This window comes from Carica papaya, chromosome 8, assembly GCF_054855325.1.
Source record: "Carica papaya isolate Zhongbai chromosome 8, ASM5485532v1, whole genome shotgun sequence".
Lineage (NCBI taxonomy): Eukaryota > Viridiplantae > Streptophyta > Magnoliopsida > Brassicales > Caricaceae > Carica > Carica papaya.
In genome coordinates this window covers 927,034-945,309 of record NC_142316.1, presented here as the reverse complement: position 1 = coordinate 945,309, position 18,276 = coordinate 927,034, and the positions used below count along the sequence as shown (strand labels likewise).

Genomic DNA, 18,276 nt, shown 5'->3' with positions numbered 1-18,276 from the left:
TTTTCGAAAAATGATCATTTTTAAGTACATAAAATCATTGTCTACACAAATGTAGGATTGCTCTTGTTGATTTTAATGAGGTATTTGTGTTTTTATTATTCTCGAAACAAATTTAAAGCTGTTTTTTTTAATAAAATTTTTCTATCTAAAATTAAATGGTATTAGTAATTTTTATAATTGAGAAAGTTTTAGGATTAAATTGTAATAAAAAATTCTTTTGGGGCTAAATTGTATAATAACCAAAGTTTTGGGGCCAAAATAATAATTTATCTTTAATTAACCCTACCAACCTATTATATTCCGAGTGTTCCCCCCACTTTCTTCTCGTTATCTTCGCTCTCCACTCCTCATTCCGCCGCGGCTCCGCCACACGCACATCGGCCTCCGGAAATCCGCCATGCCTACTGTCAGTGTTGTCAGGGATCGTCTCTTCGCAGCCCTAGGAAAATCTTACAGTGAGCTTTTTTTCTTTCTCTCTCTCTCTCTCTCTCTCTCTCTCATTTTCTCTCAATTAGTAGTCAATGACATTTCCTTTATGCTAAGATACTGGTTAACTGTTTCGCGTTTATTCGTTTTGAATTTCGGTAGCACAAGAGGAGTTCGAAGATTTGTGCTTCCGATTTGGTATTGAGCTTGACGATGTGGTAAGCGATTCGCAGTTCCTGTCTCGTTTTTGATTGTTTTATTTGTATTTAGACGAGTTGTTAGTTTTATTTGTTTGACTTGGAGTTGCATTTGTATGTCAGACAACGGAGAAAGCTATAATTAGGAAAGAAAAGCATTTGGGCGAAGAGGAAGCGGATGATGATGAGGAAGTCATATACAAAATTGAAGTTCCTGCTAACAGGTACGTATAGACATGTGTATAGGTTTATATTGTCATACTTAATCAGTGTCTGATATTATATATTGTAATTGTATTAACATTTAGGAAACTAGATATGAGGTCTTGGTGGTCAAATGAATATAGAAGCATACATGAGTATCCACTGTCTAGTGTTGTTGAACGACTGCATATAAATGGGTATATATATTATGTGTATGGTTATTGATAATATAACTTCCCCTTGACTGGATTCTGTGTCAAACATATGAGTATGTCAGCAAAGATATAAACTTGGTATTTGGTTAAACAAAATTTCGTGGTTTTGACCCTTCTATTTGCCATTTTTATGATGATATTGAGTACAAAGTGGTCGAAGTTGTTCTCTTATTTATAGGGGACCTCTTTAAGATTGAAGTGTAGTTATTCAGGTGTTTAGCTTTGCATCTCCATTTCCTTCTTCCTTTGCAGAGAAGCAGATTTTGGTTCTTGTTCAGTAGAACCTACCTGCTAGTGTGGGATCTCTTAAAGTTAAAAACTTTAATTGTAAAAAATAAAAAATGACGCATTTGATGAAATCTTTGGCCACATGGCACTCATATAGACTGCTCACTGCTCAAAGGGCTTGGCTTGAGTTTATTTGATGATTATATGATATGTGTTTTTCCATTTAATTATTTTGATGTTGGTTTTATTTGATTGGAACATATTATATTAACAGAAAAAATAAGGAAAGCTATTGAGAGTATTGAAACTTAGAGAATGAACACTCATGTTTCCTTACTTGGTATGCATGCAGATATGATTTGCTTTGCCTTGAAGGGCTAGCTCAAGCCCTTCGCATTTTCAATAAGCAGCAGGAGATACCAACTTACAAAGTGGCTAACATCAGTAAGGATTCAATGCTTAAAATGTATGTAAAGCCAGAGGTACTTATCTTTTCAGAAATGGATTTTTATTTGCCTGTTTATGTTTAATTGATACACATACTTTCTCCTCTTTGTATGACAATTGTCCATTTCCCTTTCTCTTGCAGACATCTAAGATTCGTCCTTTTGTTGTATGTGCTGTTTTGAGAGGTATTACTTTCGATGAAGCAAGTTATAATAGCTTCATTGATCTGCAAGACAAGCTTCATCAAAATATTTGCCGGTAGGGTGTGCAGAATTGGTAACTCAGCTTAGATAGATCTTTGTTTTTATCGTAATTCTTAGATTTATAAGTTTGCCACTAGTGATGGTGAGAATTGTAGGAGCAGTTTCTTACGACATTTTGTGTAATTTCTTACATAGTCTTATCTGGCTGTAGTTTGGTACTAGATTTAAAAATGATTTCTTGCAGTGTCTTCTGGTGATATTTGATCTGTCTTGAGTTTCACTAATTGTATTTTAGTTTGGGTTGTGGGCTCATTATATATTTCTTGGTGTGGTTGTTTCATTTCAGTAGTGATTGACTGAATGCACGGAAAAAATGCTTTAGGCACCAGGAGCGTTTTATTTTCTGTGATGTTTTTGTTGATTTGTTTTATTAATTACAGACGAAGGACCCTAGTTGCAATTGGAACTCATGACTTGGATACATTACAAGGCCCATTCACGTATGAGGTTGGTTTTTGTTTACTCTCTAGTAATTAATTGTCTTCATATATACTTTTTTTTTTCCATTCTCCCTATTTTGTTGGTAGGCTAAGATCTTGGAAATTTGTTTGCATTGGCAACTTGGTTTTATTTACATTTTTTTAATAGAAGGCCTTACTTATACTTAAGTTGACCTTAGTTTTCCATGAAGAATCTGTCTCAAGAATTTTTATTAGCATGAAGAATACTAACAGATAATTATCCTCGTTAACTTCTAAGTTTCTCTTTGCTTCAGGCTTTGTCTCCATCAGATATAAATTTTGTGCCACTGAAACAAGTAAGTGATTATATTATTTCGTTATTCAAGATTTATATTGATTGAAGAACATGTTGCTGTTGTATCTGTGTGGACTGGATTGGATCATAGGATGTTAGGTGTTATAATAGAGGAAGCTAGTGTAGAAGTTTTCTAATATTGCCTTTTGGTTTGCAAATCTTGTGAGTTCAATTTTCATTCTTTGGTTTGTTGGAAATAAGTTGCCCCTAATTATCTTTTCTCAGAGTAGTTGCCTCTGATAACTAGAATTGCTCTTGTTTTAGTGGTATATTCTCTAGGAACTTTACAGTTTGTTTCATAGGGCATGGCATTTTAGTTTGTTTTGCTGGTCCTGGAAATGTCTTTTCAATAACTTTAATTGCTAGCTGTTGAGTTTTAATAAATGAGCCTGGATACCTGTTCATAGATGCCGCTTTCTTCTGACTTTTTCGTTTTCTATTAGCTTGGAATTGGTTGCTTGTCTCTTCTAGCATGCGTTGCTTCTCTCTCTGTTTCTGGTTTGTGGTGGTGGTTGCATTTGGATGATTTGACATTCATAACACAGTGGTAAATCCGATTTTATTGATTTTATGATGCAGGTGAAAAGTTTCAGAGCTGATGAACTGATGGAGTTTTACAAAGTGAGTACGAAGTAGGAAGTTTGAGTTTTAGAGATCCATGAGCGATGAGGACCAATATAAAAAAAGATTTTATTTCATGTTGACACATCAAAAAATGGTTGGAAAGTTTTGGTAAAGACCACGAACCAAATGGAAAAACAGATTTAGCTAATAATAAATTTTTCTTCCTTAATAAGCAAGTAAGATGCATCCTGTGTGCTGTCTATTCATTTGTGGTATCTCTAAGAGGAAGCCTGAATGCTTGATGTAAAATGTATGTGTTCATCAGAAATTCACCAGTGAAACATCTTGAGCAAACATAATATTAATGGGACAACTAGCCGATTTGTTTTGATAAGGAAGTAACTATTAGGTCCTTTTTGAGTCACTGATGCAATTTTCAAGAACTAAACAACTCTGCTATTACTTTCTAGACATTTCTTATGGTGATAAGAATGGATAGTCACTGTTCTGGACTGTTAAAATCTTCAGAACAACTGCTAGTCTATTATCTTAATATACTTTCTTCCTTGACATGTTTGGCAGTCAGATCTGAAATTGAAGAAGTTTCTGCACATAATTGAGAACTCACCGGTCTTCCCTGTTATATATGATAATAACAGGTATTATTGTTTCGTCATAATGCCAAATGCATCATATGATCTTATTATTTCTTCCCTATCAACATATTTTTTAACGTAGTTAACGTCTTGTCCACTTCCACTTTCTTCAAATTTAATTTGATGGCAGTTATGCTAATTCTTCTAATTCAAAGGTTTCGCTATTAAAAAACTCAGGATATTATCTTTACAGAGGTTGATATGATTTTTAAAATTCAATTTTCTTTTCTATATAATTATCAACTTTTAGTTTCTCATTTTGGAGCCAAAAAGCTGTTTGCTAAATAACCTAAACTCCTTGTTCAGAACGGTTTTGTCTTTACCGCCAATTATTAATGGTGCACATTCAGCAATCACTCTAAGGACAAAGAATGTTCTCATTGAATGCACGGCAACTGACTTAACGAAGGCTAAGATTGTGTTGAACACAATGGTATGGAGTTGAAAAATCCTCATTGCTTGTGGTAATTGGTTGCTAATTTATATTTCTTTCCGTTTATAGATGTTTCGTTTTGTTTATTTCAATTTCTTAGGTGACAACATTTTCAGCATACTGTGAGAGAAAATTTGAGATCGAACCTGTGGAAGTGATTTATTTTGATGGAAAGTCACATGTCTATCCTGATTTAGCAGTCTACAATATGGACGTTCCTCTATCTTATATCACTGGGTCAATTGGAGTTTCTTTGGAGGCTGAGGAGGTACAACAGTACTTGTGCTAATTTCCTAATCTGTTATTTCATTTACTGTTATGTCTTTTCATGGGTGTCATCTGAGTTATGGCATGCACTGTAAATAACCTCCATATGTTGGCAAGTAATCAACTTCAAATGATCTGTTCATTTCATCAATTCTTGCTTATCATCTACATCTTCACTTTGGTACTGCTATTGGGAGATACTGTAATTTTCCATATCATGTTAGATGTTTATTGGTTTGGTACACATGAATAGTGTGAGGTAATTGGTATTCAAAAGATGCATGGATAGACACTGAGAGTGTCAGCAATGTGATTTCTTCAACCATATGAAAGGATCTCTGGTAGTTTTCTTATTTTTGAAATAAGAAAGGATCTCTCGTAGTATTGCATTTTGCTTGAATAGGAGGGGGATGTGATATAAAAATTATAAGGGAATGGAAGTATGCTTGGGAAGCTGGGATGCCATGTAAGTATTTTGTTTTCCAGCAGAAAGCAGAAAAGGGGATTTTTGGTCATGGTAAAGACTTAACTGAAGCATAAAATCAGAAAGATAGACATTGTTATAGCATGCTGCTGCAAAATGAGCAGTTCTAGTGTCTACATATTATTTTAATTTAACCCCCTTTCTTTAATTTTGGCTGGAGCATGTTTGAAGGTGTAATAAGGGAGTTCACAGCTTTATTTGTTAGTTTTGGTAAATTTGATCTGCTTCTTGATTTTGTTTCAAAGTCATGCAAGCTCTGTTATTTTTCATGTAAGTCGATTATTATTTTCTTGATTTTCCCATCCAAGTATAACTACTTTATAACATTTTGGTTATCTAGGCATTATATGGGATTGCTGACGAATATGTAGTAGGTAGATTCTTGTTAAAAAATAAGTAGTTATGCAGTTGGGTAAAGTACTACTGTAAAAGATAAGCAGTTGCTGTGATTTGTAAGATGTTATAAGTACCTTGTACTGCTAAAATAGCCAAAAAGGATACTATAGATTTGTAGTCTTTCTCATATATTTTAATCATTTAAAATAATTATTCTAACCTAATTTTGGTAAAATCTTTACATATTTCTTTTTTGATAAAAAGTTGTACATATTTATTGCAAATATTTATGAAATATATGATAAGATATTCTAATGTTAATAACTATGTTAAAATTTTTACTTTGGAGTGGGTGTGTGTGTGTATGTATAATGCTTTTGAAAAGAATCACTAGAAGATTTAATCAAGGTAAAAAATTATAAACGATTTGAGTTTCTTGTTTGATGTTGTTCACACTGTTGTGGAATTAAGAGGATTTGAAAAGGACAAGTAAATGCCTTAGATATAAAAAATAGAACTTAAGAATGTTAGAAATATGGTACTTACTTTTTACTTGCTCAAAAATTATTTTTCAAAATCTAATAAATACTCTAATTTTGTGTTGCCAAAACGAGAAGATTATAAATGGTGCTTAAAGCTACTTTTAAGCGGCAAATGAGCTTCTCGGACATTTTCCTAACTTATTGCTTCTACCTGCTTATAACTGGCATTTAAGCAATCCAAAATATTTTCCTAATTTATTTCTCTACACTTCAGGATAGTTGATTAAGGAAAAATTTTAACATCACTGGGGCTTGCTACTGAACAATGACTAGCACTGCTGACATCATCACTATTAACTTAGAGAGTGTTTGATATGCTTAAAGCTCTAAATTATTTAAAGAAAGTAAATTCTTATTTAAGAAATAAACAGTTACGTGTTTGGATAAAGTACTGAATGCTGTAAGTAATTTTTTTAATTAAAAAGATTAATAAAAATGCATATATTTGTTACTAATATTTTATTACTTAAACATGTATATTATTAATTTTAAGAAGATGTCGACAGATTAATTAAGTAAATTAGCTAGATGCAAAAATTATGAATTTTAAAAATTAGAATTAAAGTGCTTATTTCCTACCTTTTTGAAATCGTTTTCAATAACCTAATAAACACCATGCTTTTTATGTTACCAAATAGAAATATTGGAGCAAGAGTACCTAAAGCTGTTTGTAAGTACCAAAGAAAAAATACCAAATATTCTCTTAATTTTGGCTCTCTGTTGTTGTTTTGGATGACAAATGTGGGTTGAAGATGTAATTTTTTAACGGTATGCTTTGGTTCTTTACTGATTTTGTTTCCCTAAAGCTTCATGCTTTTTCATTTCTATTAATCATGGTTTGCTTTCTTTTTCTTGTCTTGGTGCTAATACTTCAATTCCTTGGCTATCAAATGATCATGCCAAATAACCGTAGTTATCACATATCCACTCTCTCTACTTTTCAGGTTAGCAATTTGTTACATCGAATGCAATTGCGTGCTGAGCATTCTGTATCTGGTGATAAAGAACACAAAATCAGTGTCTATGTACCTCCAACCAGAAGTGATGTGCTTCATCCATGTGATGTTATGGAGGTATGAGGGGTCATTGCATTCATAACCTGTTTGTTTATGTTTGTTGATATTTTAGTATTTCACATGCCTTTTTGTTAACACAGCTTTTTTTTTGCTTTTTAAGGATGTTGCTATTGCTTACGGTTACAATAACATTCCAAAGAGAAAGCCTGCATCTTTGAACCCGTTGCCCTTGAATGAGCTCAGTGATCTCATAAGATCAGAGGTGCAGTGGAGTCTCTGTGTGATTCATTCTCACAAGATTCATTTATTCCATTCTTTGAGTCACTCTTGATTTTTGTATTTGGTACAGTTTATGAACGTATTTGGATTCTTATTTTCCTTGTAGATTGCAATGAATGGATTCACAGAGGTGTTAATGTGGATTTTGTGCTCTCACAAAGAAAATTTTGCCATGCTGAATAGAAAAGATGATGGCTCAGCAGTTACCATTGGGAATCCTCGTTCCTCTGATTTTGAGGTCTGCAAGTTGCATCATGGTGTTTTAAAAGATGTTTTGTATATACTTTGAAATAATAAGGTTTTTATACATTGTTCTCACCTTTTTGCTTCTTTTTAATATCATGTAAGGAGAAGACAATTTGTTTTATTCATTTAAACATACTGATTTTCATAGTTGATCTTTTAGCACTTGCATCGATTTTTCCTCTGCTTGGTTATCTGGAAATCACCTTTTTTATTTTAATCTTTCATTCCATTGCAAAGGAATTTTGATCTCATAGTTTCTTGTTGCATGCATGGGGAAATGATGTTTAGAATTAGGTTGATGATGGAAAACATTTGCTGCAGTTAAAATGCATTGAACTACTGTTATAAGTGATGTGACTATTGTAGAGCTTGTCATCAATGATTATTTATCTCATTGGTGATGACTCAGTATTTGATGATGTTTGCTTGTGGATAGTAACTTGATACTGATCCTTTATCTAAAAAAAAAAGATAACTTGATACTGACCCACAAATGATCAGCTTGGCAAATGAAAGGAAGGGCTTAAACTTTGTTTAACTTATGCTCTTCAAGAATTCAAGTTTGGCTTGGAATTTAAACTGATTTTCTGTTGAATTGGAAAATGGTATAAACTTATCTTTTTCTGCAAAACAAAAGTGCCTTAGTTTGTCCTTTCTGTATAGCTAATTCTGCTCCACTTTTGGAGAGGAAGTATCTTTTTTTTTTTAATTTTTTCTTTTTATTTTAGCATGTTTCACTTCATATCTTTAGAAAAAAGTTGTAGATATGGTATATCCAGTTATTAGGGCTTGTAAGATAATAATTGATTGATTACTCTGAATTCAACTATTATTTCTATTGAGGTATGTTTCTTTTTTGGTTTATTCCAGATAGCAGGGAAGGGGTATGTAGATGGTTCAGCTTCTTTATCTCGTTAAACTATTGTAATTATGTCAGGGTTGGAAGTGATTGTTATAAGTTTCTTTTTCTTTTTGGAATAAGATAATCATGCTTTAACTTTTTCCAAAAGAAGGGGGAAATTAAGCACATTTCCAGGGTATTTCAGTTCTTGTTGGTTCTGCTGATGTTTATTATCCATGCTTCATGTAAATTGTGTAACTCTGCCGTTTGCTTCGAATGTCTCTCTATGTTAATACTTTGACATGATAAGGGTAACTTTTTCCTATTTTGTCACAGGTTGTTCGAACCAGTCTTATGCCTGGCATATTGAAAACAGTAGGATACAACAAAGACCATGCAAAGCCTATAAAGGTTCTTTATGAGTTACTAAATATGAACTTATTTTTCTTCAAAAATGACCTTGACTATTATTCTACCATTTAAACTTCTTATCCTAATTTCACGCTATTCTTGAATTTGTAGGATAGTTATTCTGAGTTTTAGTTTTTATTGAGTTTACATTTTCATTAAAAAAGTCCTTGCAATAAATTTCACCTGCTTCAGCCTATTTTCTCTCTCAAAAGTTTTCCTCATGCGTAAATTTGGTTGCAGATTTTTGAAGTGGGTGATGTAACTCTGTTGGATGAAACAAAAGATGTTGGTGCATCAAATCGCCGTCATCTGGCAGCATTGTATTGTGGTGCTAACTCTGGATTTGAGGTAAGAGATCTTGTAAGTCAATGTTTAAGCTTTGGCTTTGTGAGAATTGAGCTCTAGTTTTATGACAATCATCTATGAATAATTCGGTTAAATGCTACTGTCAAATTCTTCTTTCTCCAACCATGAGGTTTTGCTTCTACTGTCACTTTGTCCTACATTTTGCATGGGTGAGGTAACGATCCTAGGTTCTTACCCCCTTCTTTCAGAAAACAAATTCCTGGAACTCTTCCCAGTTTACCAGCTCCCAAATTTTAAGCCCACCTAGGAAAAGAATATTTTTGTGGTCTCTGTATATCTTTCAGTTAGAGGCCGTTCCTATATTGCCTTTCAGTAACACGTGTGATGCTTAATTATATTGGAACTTCTGATCCAAACTACCATGTAAGAAGTGTGATCTGATATTCCTTTGTCTACACACAGGTTGGAGTATGTCTTTAGTTTGAAGGTGATGGGATGAAATGCTAGGAACAAAATGTGTTACATGAGGCCCCCCTGCAGTATGTTACAGGCGGTGGGGGAAATATTTGAGAAAAATTTAAGAAATAGAATGGGGGAAAACTAGGGATTGATTGACATGTTTAAGTAATGAATGTCCCAGAAATTTGGCCTTTCACTACAAATGGAACTTTTGGTTGTCTTCAACTAGGAAGAACATGAAGACAATCTTGCTGTATGGGTTAACTTCAATTTCTTTTTCCCGTACTAGTAGTGATTTTAAGATTTCGATTATTTGGTCCATCCTTGTTGTGTAGTTCATATTTTCTTTTTTTTTTTTTTTTTAAATTATTGTTTTCCTGAATTTCTTGTCTGCAGTTGATTCATTGCCTGGTAGACAGGATTATGGAAGTGATGGGAACTCCTTTTGTTCCTGTTGGTGAAAATACTGGATATTATATACAGAGATCAGATGTAAGAGCATTATTTATGTTGCAGTTTCATCAAACTACCTGCAACAGTCTTGTGTTGAAATATTTACTATTCTTTTGTATTTACTGAAGGAACCTGAGTTTCTTCCTGGTAGACAAGCCAGCATAATTTTTCACGGGAAACACGTCGGCAATTTTGGTATTGTGCACCCTGAGGTACTATCATCATCTGACAAACTTACAATTACATAATATTTATTGATTGTTGCCTTTGCTTTCCAAGTCTTTTTTTCCAAATCGATGCATCTAATACAGTTCTAGGCATAATCTTTTTAACTCCTTAGGCTACATTTGGATATCTGGATTGACAGGCTGGGGTAATTGACTACGGTAGGTACTGGGTAAGCTACTCATAACACTGGTTGGGATATACTAAATGAGGGGGTAATGCTTTGAATAAAAAATGTATGCCTGAAATAAGCATAATGCCTTTGAATTAGTATTTTAAGGTAAGATAAACATATTTTCATAACTTAGATGACAATAGTTGCCTTTTTCTGGAAGCTGCTTGAGCTTGCATATTCACCATAAATAAATTGGGATAAAAAAAGGAGTCTGTGTTGTCAATAAGTGTGCTCCTTGCCCCTGTGACAGTGAATTCCCCAACCAGATGATTGAATCATCTACTTTTATGGTGCTTGAAGGGTAGAAGGTTATGCAATTCAGTAACTAGTTTGATGGGCAGTCATTGGATTGGGGACGGTTCTATTCCCCTCAATTACTTGACAAGGATTATATTTGAGAAGAACAAGAAGTTGATTTAGAGATGTAATCTATATATTTCTTCCCCTTAAAGAGATTGAGGGACATGTTTAGATGGAGATGGAGAGTAATTGAATTTTGTTCTCCCCTATGATGCCGATCAATCAGGTACAAAATTAGGTCCTAATACCAACTGATGCAAAATACGAGTAGGAATAGATTTGGTTGATCTTGTTTAAGCTTTTGGGTACTTTGATGATGCTAAGTTGGAGGAATAACCTAGAATACCCTAAGGATTTCTGAGAATCAACTAAGAAAACAAGAATTCTTGAATTGTGGGCTTGGAAGGGAATTAGAGGCCGAAGTAAACAGATGGGTTTTAATCCGCTCACTATTTTTTGGGTTGTGTGGAAGGAGAGGAATAGGAGGGCTTTTGAGAGGGTTGAGGATATTAATGGCTTTGACATCTTAAAGAATAAATGGTTCCAAACTTTTGATTTTTTGTTACAGGGTCATCCTCTGAGTTCTATGGAGGATGTTATGGAACTTGTTGCTATGCTAGTTGATATGTAAATATTGTAATTGGGCGGCACCCCCTTGGTGCTTATATTAATACATATGCATGGTTATTTCAAAAAAAGAAAACAAGAATTCTTGAAATCCACTAAGAAAAAAATTGTCTTTGTTCACAGCTGAGAATCTTATTCATTCATGTCTAATATATATGGATACAAGAAAGAGGATGAAACTTGGGTCATTTGATAGGTGTATACCTTCCTAAAATTTCTCAAGGAAGAACAAGATTCTTTGGTCCCTTTTTCAAAAGGAGGCCATCATATTCTCACTGAGAAGAAAATTATTCAACGAAAGCCCACATAAGATTAATTACAATTGAATGTCTCTCTTCCAACGTATAAGGCTTGCTTATTGATAGCATTGTCAATACTAGTCTTCGTTTCTTTTTGAGAGAAAAAAATACTTTAAGAGACATCAAGAGGGTGTAAACCTAGGTGCATCCAAGAATATACAGAAATTACAAAGTCTTTAAGTGATAGAAGGTTCAGAAAGATCCAACATATCCACACCATTGAAGGTGAAGTTTCTTTTAAGCAAAATATTTTTTTTTTTGAAACAAAAAAGTGAGGTATATATTAACATGATACCAAAATAGAAGGTTCAGCAAGACATTGGTAATGTCTTACTTTCTTTTAAGCAAAATATAAAGGATTCTAAATGATTAATCTCTAATTTATCAACGATGAGTCTGCAAAAGCTCTTTTGTTTTGCTCTTTCCAAGTACTCCAAAAGATTGAAAGAGGAATAAAGGAAATAAACTTTGTCTTAGACTGTGGATCAGTAATGCCAATCCAGGGCTCAACTAATTCAAAATAGAGCCTTGACCGCCCACTTTAGGTTAAGAAGGGAGAGCATCAAATTCAGTAGTCTTCTAATCTCAGAGCACCAAAGAAGAAGATGGTTAGGAGATTCCACCTGTTTTAGGCAATTCTGTTAGCTAAGGGGTGCCTATTTTCATCAGATTTTCCAATATTGGAATTCGACCTGATGCTGCCTCCCAGGTAAAGAAGGCTATATGAGATAATGCTTTGGTTTCCACACTTGTTTCCATGGGGACCTATCCAAAAGTTGGTCCTTTTGCTGATGACAGTAGAGAGAGTTAACTGAGATTTTTCCATTTTTTAGAGATCATCATCTCAGGTTGTGTCAATAACAGATGTCTCCAGAAGCATCCGTCCACCTCCATCATTTAGGTTTTGAAGGAGAGAGTTTCCACTGGATTCCTCCACCAAACTCAGAACAATCCATAACCTTCACTTTACTCCTTAAAAATGACGATGTGAAGATATTTGGAAAGATATCCTTAAGGGGTCTCTCATCACACAATGGTTTTGCCAAAAAATTACTTTCCTGCCATTCCGGACCACACATTTGATATTGATCAAGAAGTCTGTCCTGTCTTTGTTAATTTTCTCCACTGGCTATGCCAATACATGTCTTTGTGTTTCTCGGTGTTCCAACTTTTGACATTTAATCCATATTCTCAATGCTAGTCCTATAATAACAATGTTTTTCTGAAAAAAGAAATTGAATCTAAACTAATTACTAAATTCTTTAATTATATATCAAAACAAATCATAATTAGTTTACAAGTAAATCCTATCTAAATTTGTAATTAGTAATTTAATCGAATTAATAACAACTTATTGACATATTTAGAAATATAAATCTAAAATAAGTAATAAAATGAATATTTTAAATAATAATTTTATCTCTATAGTTCTTAATAATAGTAATTGTATCTCTATAGTTCTTAATAATAGTAATTGTATCTCTATAGTTCTTCTCTACGTCGACAAAGGGTGCCTCCCACATACTAAAAGAAACTTGACATATTACCGAAGACACCTATAAGGTTTCCTAGGTCCTTCCTAGAGTTGAGAGGATGACCATTAATCCTAAATTTTTTTTTAATATCCATCTTAAAATGAAGGCCATTTCCCCATATCTAACAATGAATCTGCCTACCTCATTTATACTAAGAGCCATATGAATTATCTAACGATTCTCGACAAAAGCTTGTTGGGCTTTCGGCCATGAATTGACAATCACCCTACTCAATCTCTTGGCAAGAGACATAGCAATGAGTTTGTGGGTACAGTTCTCTAAGTTAATGGGTCAGAAATTCTTGATATCTGTTACATTCTTGACCTTGAGCATCAAGACTTTTTTGAGATAAGACCTCTAGCATCAAGACTGAGAAACTGGGGTTCAAATGAAGCCATACATTTTTTGGTTTCATAGGAATGAGCATAAAGCTTCATGACATCATCCGGACAAATTCTAGCACTTCTTCAAGAAAGTCATAGAGAAACACTGGAGCCAGAAACCTTGTTCTTTTCGAGAAATTAAGAAAAATACATAATTATAGGGCAAGTTACGATTTGTACCTTGTGGTTTTGGGCTTTCCAGATCCAATATATGTGTTCTCTTCCTATTAGTTTGTATTTGTAGTTTGATTGTCAGGCGATATAATTCCGTTAGTTTGAAATGTAGATGCTCTGAATCACAAAAAGTTTGACACAAGGTTAATTATTATGCTTTTATATGTAAAGAAAACTAAAATCTAAAATGATTTAAAAATTAAAACTAAAATAAGACTAAATAATAAAACTTAAAATAAAAAAAGATTTTGGAAAATACAGTGGGGGAAAGTTTTGAAAAATTTCTGCATATTGAAAGTACGACAACTTTTTTAAGTTTTTTTTTTCTTTTTAAATTAGAAAGTTGAATCCAATCTGTTTATACGTCAAACTTTTTAAAATCCACGCAATGCACGTTTAAATTAACAGTGTTAATTATCTTACTAGCTTTCCAACCATGAGTACTGAAAATGTTAAAAATAATCCATATGTATTTGAAAAACCCCAAACAGTATGTATCAAAATGTCCTTTGCCCTAATTTTTAAATATCAGGCATGATGGCATGCATCAATTGGGCCTTTATATATGAAGACTGATATCTATTTATTATGTAGTCCTGAAACGATACAAACCTTGATTGTGTTATCTATTGATGAATTTCCCAAGCTTATTTCAAAGAAGAAGAAGGAACTTTGAATTCTATAACTGGACTTCCAAAGTTGGAAAACTTCATTTCTGTTTTTATATTTTTTTTTTGAAAAATCCTTACTGGTAAATGTCAGTTGATGCCATGTGGGGTTTGTTCTTCTTTTTGGGTTAAACTTATACACCCAATGACAATTGTACTTGGACAAGCACTCACTTGGTGCTCTTGCCAATATTTTTATTTTTGGAGTCTGAAGAACTTTACATGCCTTCAATCGATATAAATGGAATAAAGTACTTTTAATAGTAGGGACATGCACTGGCTCATAACATGAACATCTTTGTCAGTTCTGACGTTTTTGTTGTGGAGCACCTTGGTGGTTTACTATTGATCTGGCTTTCAGGTTTTGAATAACTTCGACATACCTGATCCGTGCTCTTTTATGGAAATCGACATCGAGAGTTTCCTGTAGCTATTAATTCCAGGAAATCGACAAGTTTCTTGTAGCTCTTAATTCCAACACAGTGCGTTTTTTTTTTCCTTTTTGATATTTCCTTGTAAATTTTACTTCTTTTGCCCTAGAGGGTCTACATCTTTATGATTGCAGCAATTGTGACTAATTATCATTTGTCCCAACTTGTCTTGGACCTGAAGGTGCAGTTCTATTGGCTATTCATGATGGTGTTTTGAAGTTGGGATTTTGGGAACTGAAAGCCATTGGCCAACTGGAGGAGTGGAAAGGTTTGATTGATATAGCTTCCTTACTTCATCAAAACATTGTTTTGAACTATGTTATTTTAGGTTAACCCTTCAAAATATGCTATGTTCTCAGCATCTTTACTCAGGTCGGAATGCGTCAGGATTTCTGAATCTATGATTTATGATGTTTGCTAATTCAATGACTATTTGATGTTGAAATCATTATAATTATTATGAAATCAGAAATCGAGATACGCGTGTCAATTTTAATTCTCTTTCCATCTGAATGCGAGGAAGATTTCTCGTTCAAAATTGCTGGTTAACACAAGAGACTTAGTCGGTCAACCTTTTTTCCGTCTCCTTGAAACTTCCATATCGGCATGTTCAAAGTAGCTGAACTCTTCTTTCTTTCATTCACTTCTACTTTCTGCAAGTATGGGATTTGAGAATTCTGATGATGTTTTAATGATGCTCGGATGGACTCGAGACCTTGTTGATTATGGAACTTGTAATTATAAGTTTCCATGGCTTTTCAAATATTTCTCTTGGGTTTATTTTCCTTATATTTTCCCAATAACCAAACAGAAATTACTCTCGGTTATTTCTCCCAACTGACTACAAAACGAGCCATTAGTTCTTGCAGTATTAATCTATTGAGGCCAGTAACAAGGATTTGACACCAAACAAAGAAAACTATTCAAAACCAGAACCAGCACCAAACTTAAACTTCAGCAAATGGTAGCAAAGCATGATTCTACCCAAACAATAAAGAAGATAAAAAGAGCAAATTTTCAAAAGAAATAGTAAATTTGTAAGCATATTATTTCATTAAATAAAACTACTTTTATAAGTATACTTCATATTTAGAGAGAAATTAATATATTATACATAATTAATGTATAATATATAAAAAAAATCAACCAATAAAGCAAGTTTATATTATTATTAAATTATATAAATATCATTTTAAAAGTTTATTGGTCAATTTTTTGATTCTAAAATTTCAAATGAAAAATCAATTAGTGATATTATTCATTGTAAGTAAAATATTGGGTTCGAACCAATTAACGAAACTATTTTAAATAGTTGATTTAGTTGGATCGATTCATTCTCAACCTCATATTTTAGCTCGGTTTAAATTCTAATTTTTTTTTTTAAAAAAAAATTTAATAATTATGGCTCAAATTCATTGTTGGATTATGAATAAGACCTTTTGTGATAATCCATTTTCATAATCTTTTCTGTAGAAAAAAGTAGAAATTTTGGTCAAAATGCAAGATCCTGCGGCGCACATTCATAAATTTTGGTTGAGAAATGGAAAGAATATATGAATAATGTAGGGAACACAGCACAATATTATATATATATATATATATATGTATGTGTGTGTGATTGGTGGAATGGAAAATTCAAGAAAGTAAATAAAAAGTTGAAGAAGAAGAAGAAGAATATTGTGGGTGTGGGGGAAGACGATGATAGTGAAAGAGTGAAAAATATATGATGGGTGTAAAAGTTAGTGCAGTCAGTTCAAAACACATTATCAAGAGACACACCACCTGAGATGCTGCAACTTGTGGTCCTTCCCATCACTGTTTCCTCAGATACACAAGTTTCCACTCTACTTTGACTTGTGCTTTCATTTATATATGTATATATATACACACACACACACACATACACTTTACTTTTACCCCAAATTTTAATGACCCATTTCTGGTTTGATGAATTTTCATTATGGGTTTTTTTTATATATACATATAAGTTACTATTTTACTATTAAAATATTAGTCAAAATTAAATAATAACAATAAATAATGTACTAAATTGAAAATATTTATTAACTAATTTAATTAATATTTAAACTACGAGAAAAAGAAACACAAGCTTTTAAATTTAAAATTTTTGTTTTTTTTTTTTTGAATTTGAATTTTTTATTTTTTAATTTTTTATGAAGACTAAGTAGGAGATATGGCTTCTCCACCTTTGAATTTGATTATTCATATTATTCACTGAACTTCTTTTGCCACTACCAATTTCACATGCACCATTTGTGTGTGTGTGTATGTATACATATACATATATTTGCTTTTTTCTTCTTCCTACAATATATTATTATGTAGGTGATGACATAACATGCTATACAAAATTTAAATTTATCTTTATTTGAATGTCTCTCCACTTATTTCTGATTATATAATCTAATTCTCTGGTTCAATTCAATGGACCAACTAAATTAATGATGAATTTTACAAGATTAGACATTATTTAGTTTAATTAATCAAGAATTCTAATTTTATTTTATTAATTTCTTCTAAATCTTAAATGGGTTTTTTTTAGACTAACTAAACCCTAAAAGGGTAATAATTCTTGTGAATTCGGATTATTGAACTCCATTATCAGAGATACCGTCGTGGCTCGATTAGTTCGATTTTTTTTTTAATTTAAAGATAATTAACGTAAATTAATTTAAAAATAATTTTAAAATTTTAAGAAAATATAGAACCGAATAGTACAAATATAATTAGATAATTTAAACTCGAAATAATTTTGTATTCAGACCCGAAATAACTGAACGTAAAAAAAGTTAACCTTATTTGTATATGAAATGTAGAGACAATTCTGATGTCGTTGTGGTTCGAATAGTTCGTTTTTTTTTTTTTAACTTAAAGATAAATAAAATAGATTAATTTGAAAATAATTTTAAAATTTAAAGAAATGTAAACCCGAATAGTTCAAATATCATTAGATAATTAAAACTCGAAATAATCTTATATCCAAACCCGAAACAATTGAACATAAAAACAACTTAAACAGGTTTGGATATGAAATTTAGAGATGATTCTGATGTTCTCCAGCACTTAATTAATCTTAACTAACCTGATAATTCTTCAATGGTTTGTAACAATATCTACATACACATATGTATATATATATATATAGATTATAATTCAAGTATGAATTTAGTTGAAAGAGATGAAAATGAATTTCAGGCAGGCAAAGATGGCGAGTAACTTTAAGGGAGAAAAGTCAAGGCTTTAATGATTTCTTTCTTGGTGATCCTCAAGAGTAAATCCACCATGAGAGCAGGTAGTCCCAAATTTGGGTTCTGGCGGGGATTTTATATTATTTGTTTGTTGACTTGGAAAATTTTATTATTATTACTTTTATGATTATTATTATTTTGAATGGAAATGGTCATTTACA

At 32.5% G+C, this 18,276-nt stretch overlaps 1 protein-coding gene across 6 annotated transcripts; it reads left to right on the top strand.

Annotated features, from left to right (window-relative positions):
- Window positions 1–296: 296 nt before the first annotated feature.
- Window positions 297–15,609, top strand: LOC110826166 (tRNA synthetase beta subunit family protein). Of its 6 annotated transcripts, none has more exons than XM_088209010.1 (21): window positions 297–455; window positions 589–644; window positions 747–847; window positions 1,623–1,752; window positions 1,860–1,975; window positions 2,361–2,427; window positions 2,696–2,737; window positions 3,316–3,357; window positions 3,883–3,959; window positions 4,263–4,389; window positions 4,490–4,657; window positions 6,963–7,091; window positions 7,195–7,296; window positions 7,420–7,551; window positions 8,737–8,811; window positions 9,052–9,159; window positions 9,973–10,068; window positions 10,158–10,241; window positions 14,777–14,897; window positions 15,034–15,114; window positions 15,370–15,609. In XM_088209010.1, the coding sequence occupies exons 1-19, from the start codon at window positions 398–400 to the stop codon at window positions 14,843–14,845; spliced, it is 1,779 nt and encodes a 592-aa protein (XP_088065136.1). In that variant the 5' UTR covers window positions 297–397; the 3' UTR covers window positions 14,846–14,897; window positions 15,034–15,114; window positions 15,370–15,609. The 6 variants fall into 6 exon arrangements, with proteins under 6 accessions (XP_088065136.1, XP_088065135.1, XP_088065133.1 ...); XM_088209009.1 differs by having other exon boundaries at window positions 15,316–15,609; XM_088209007.1 differs by having other exon boundaries at window positions 15,028–15,114.
- The last annotated feature ends 2,667 nt before the right edge of the window (window positions 15,610–18,276 follow it).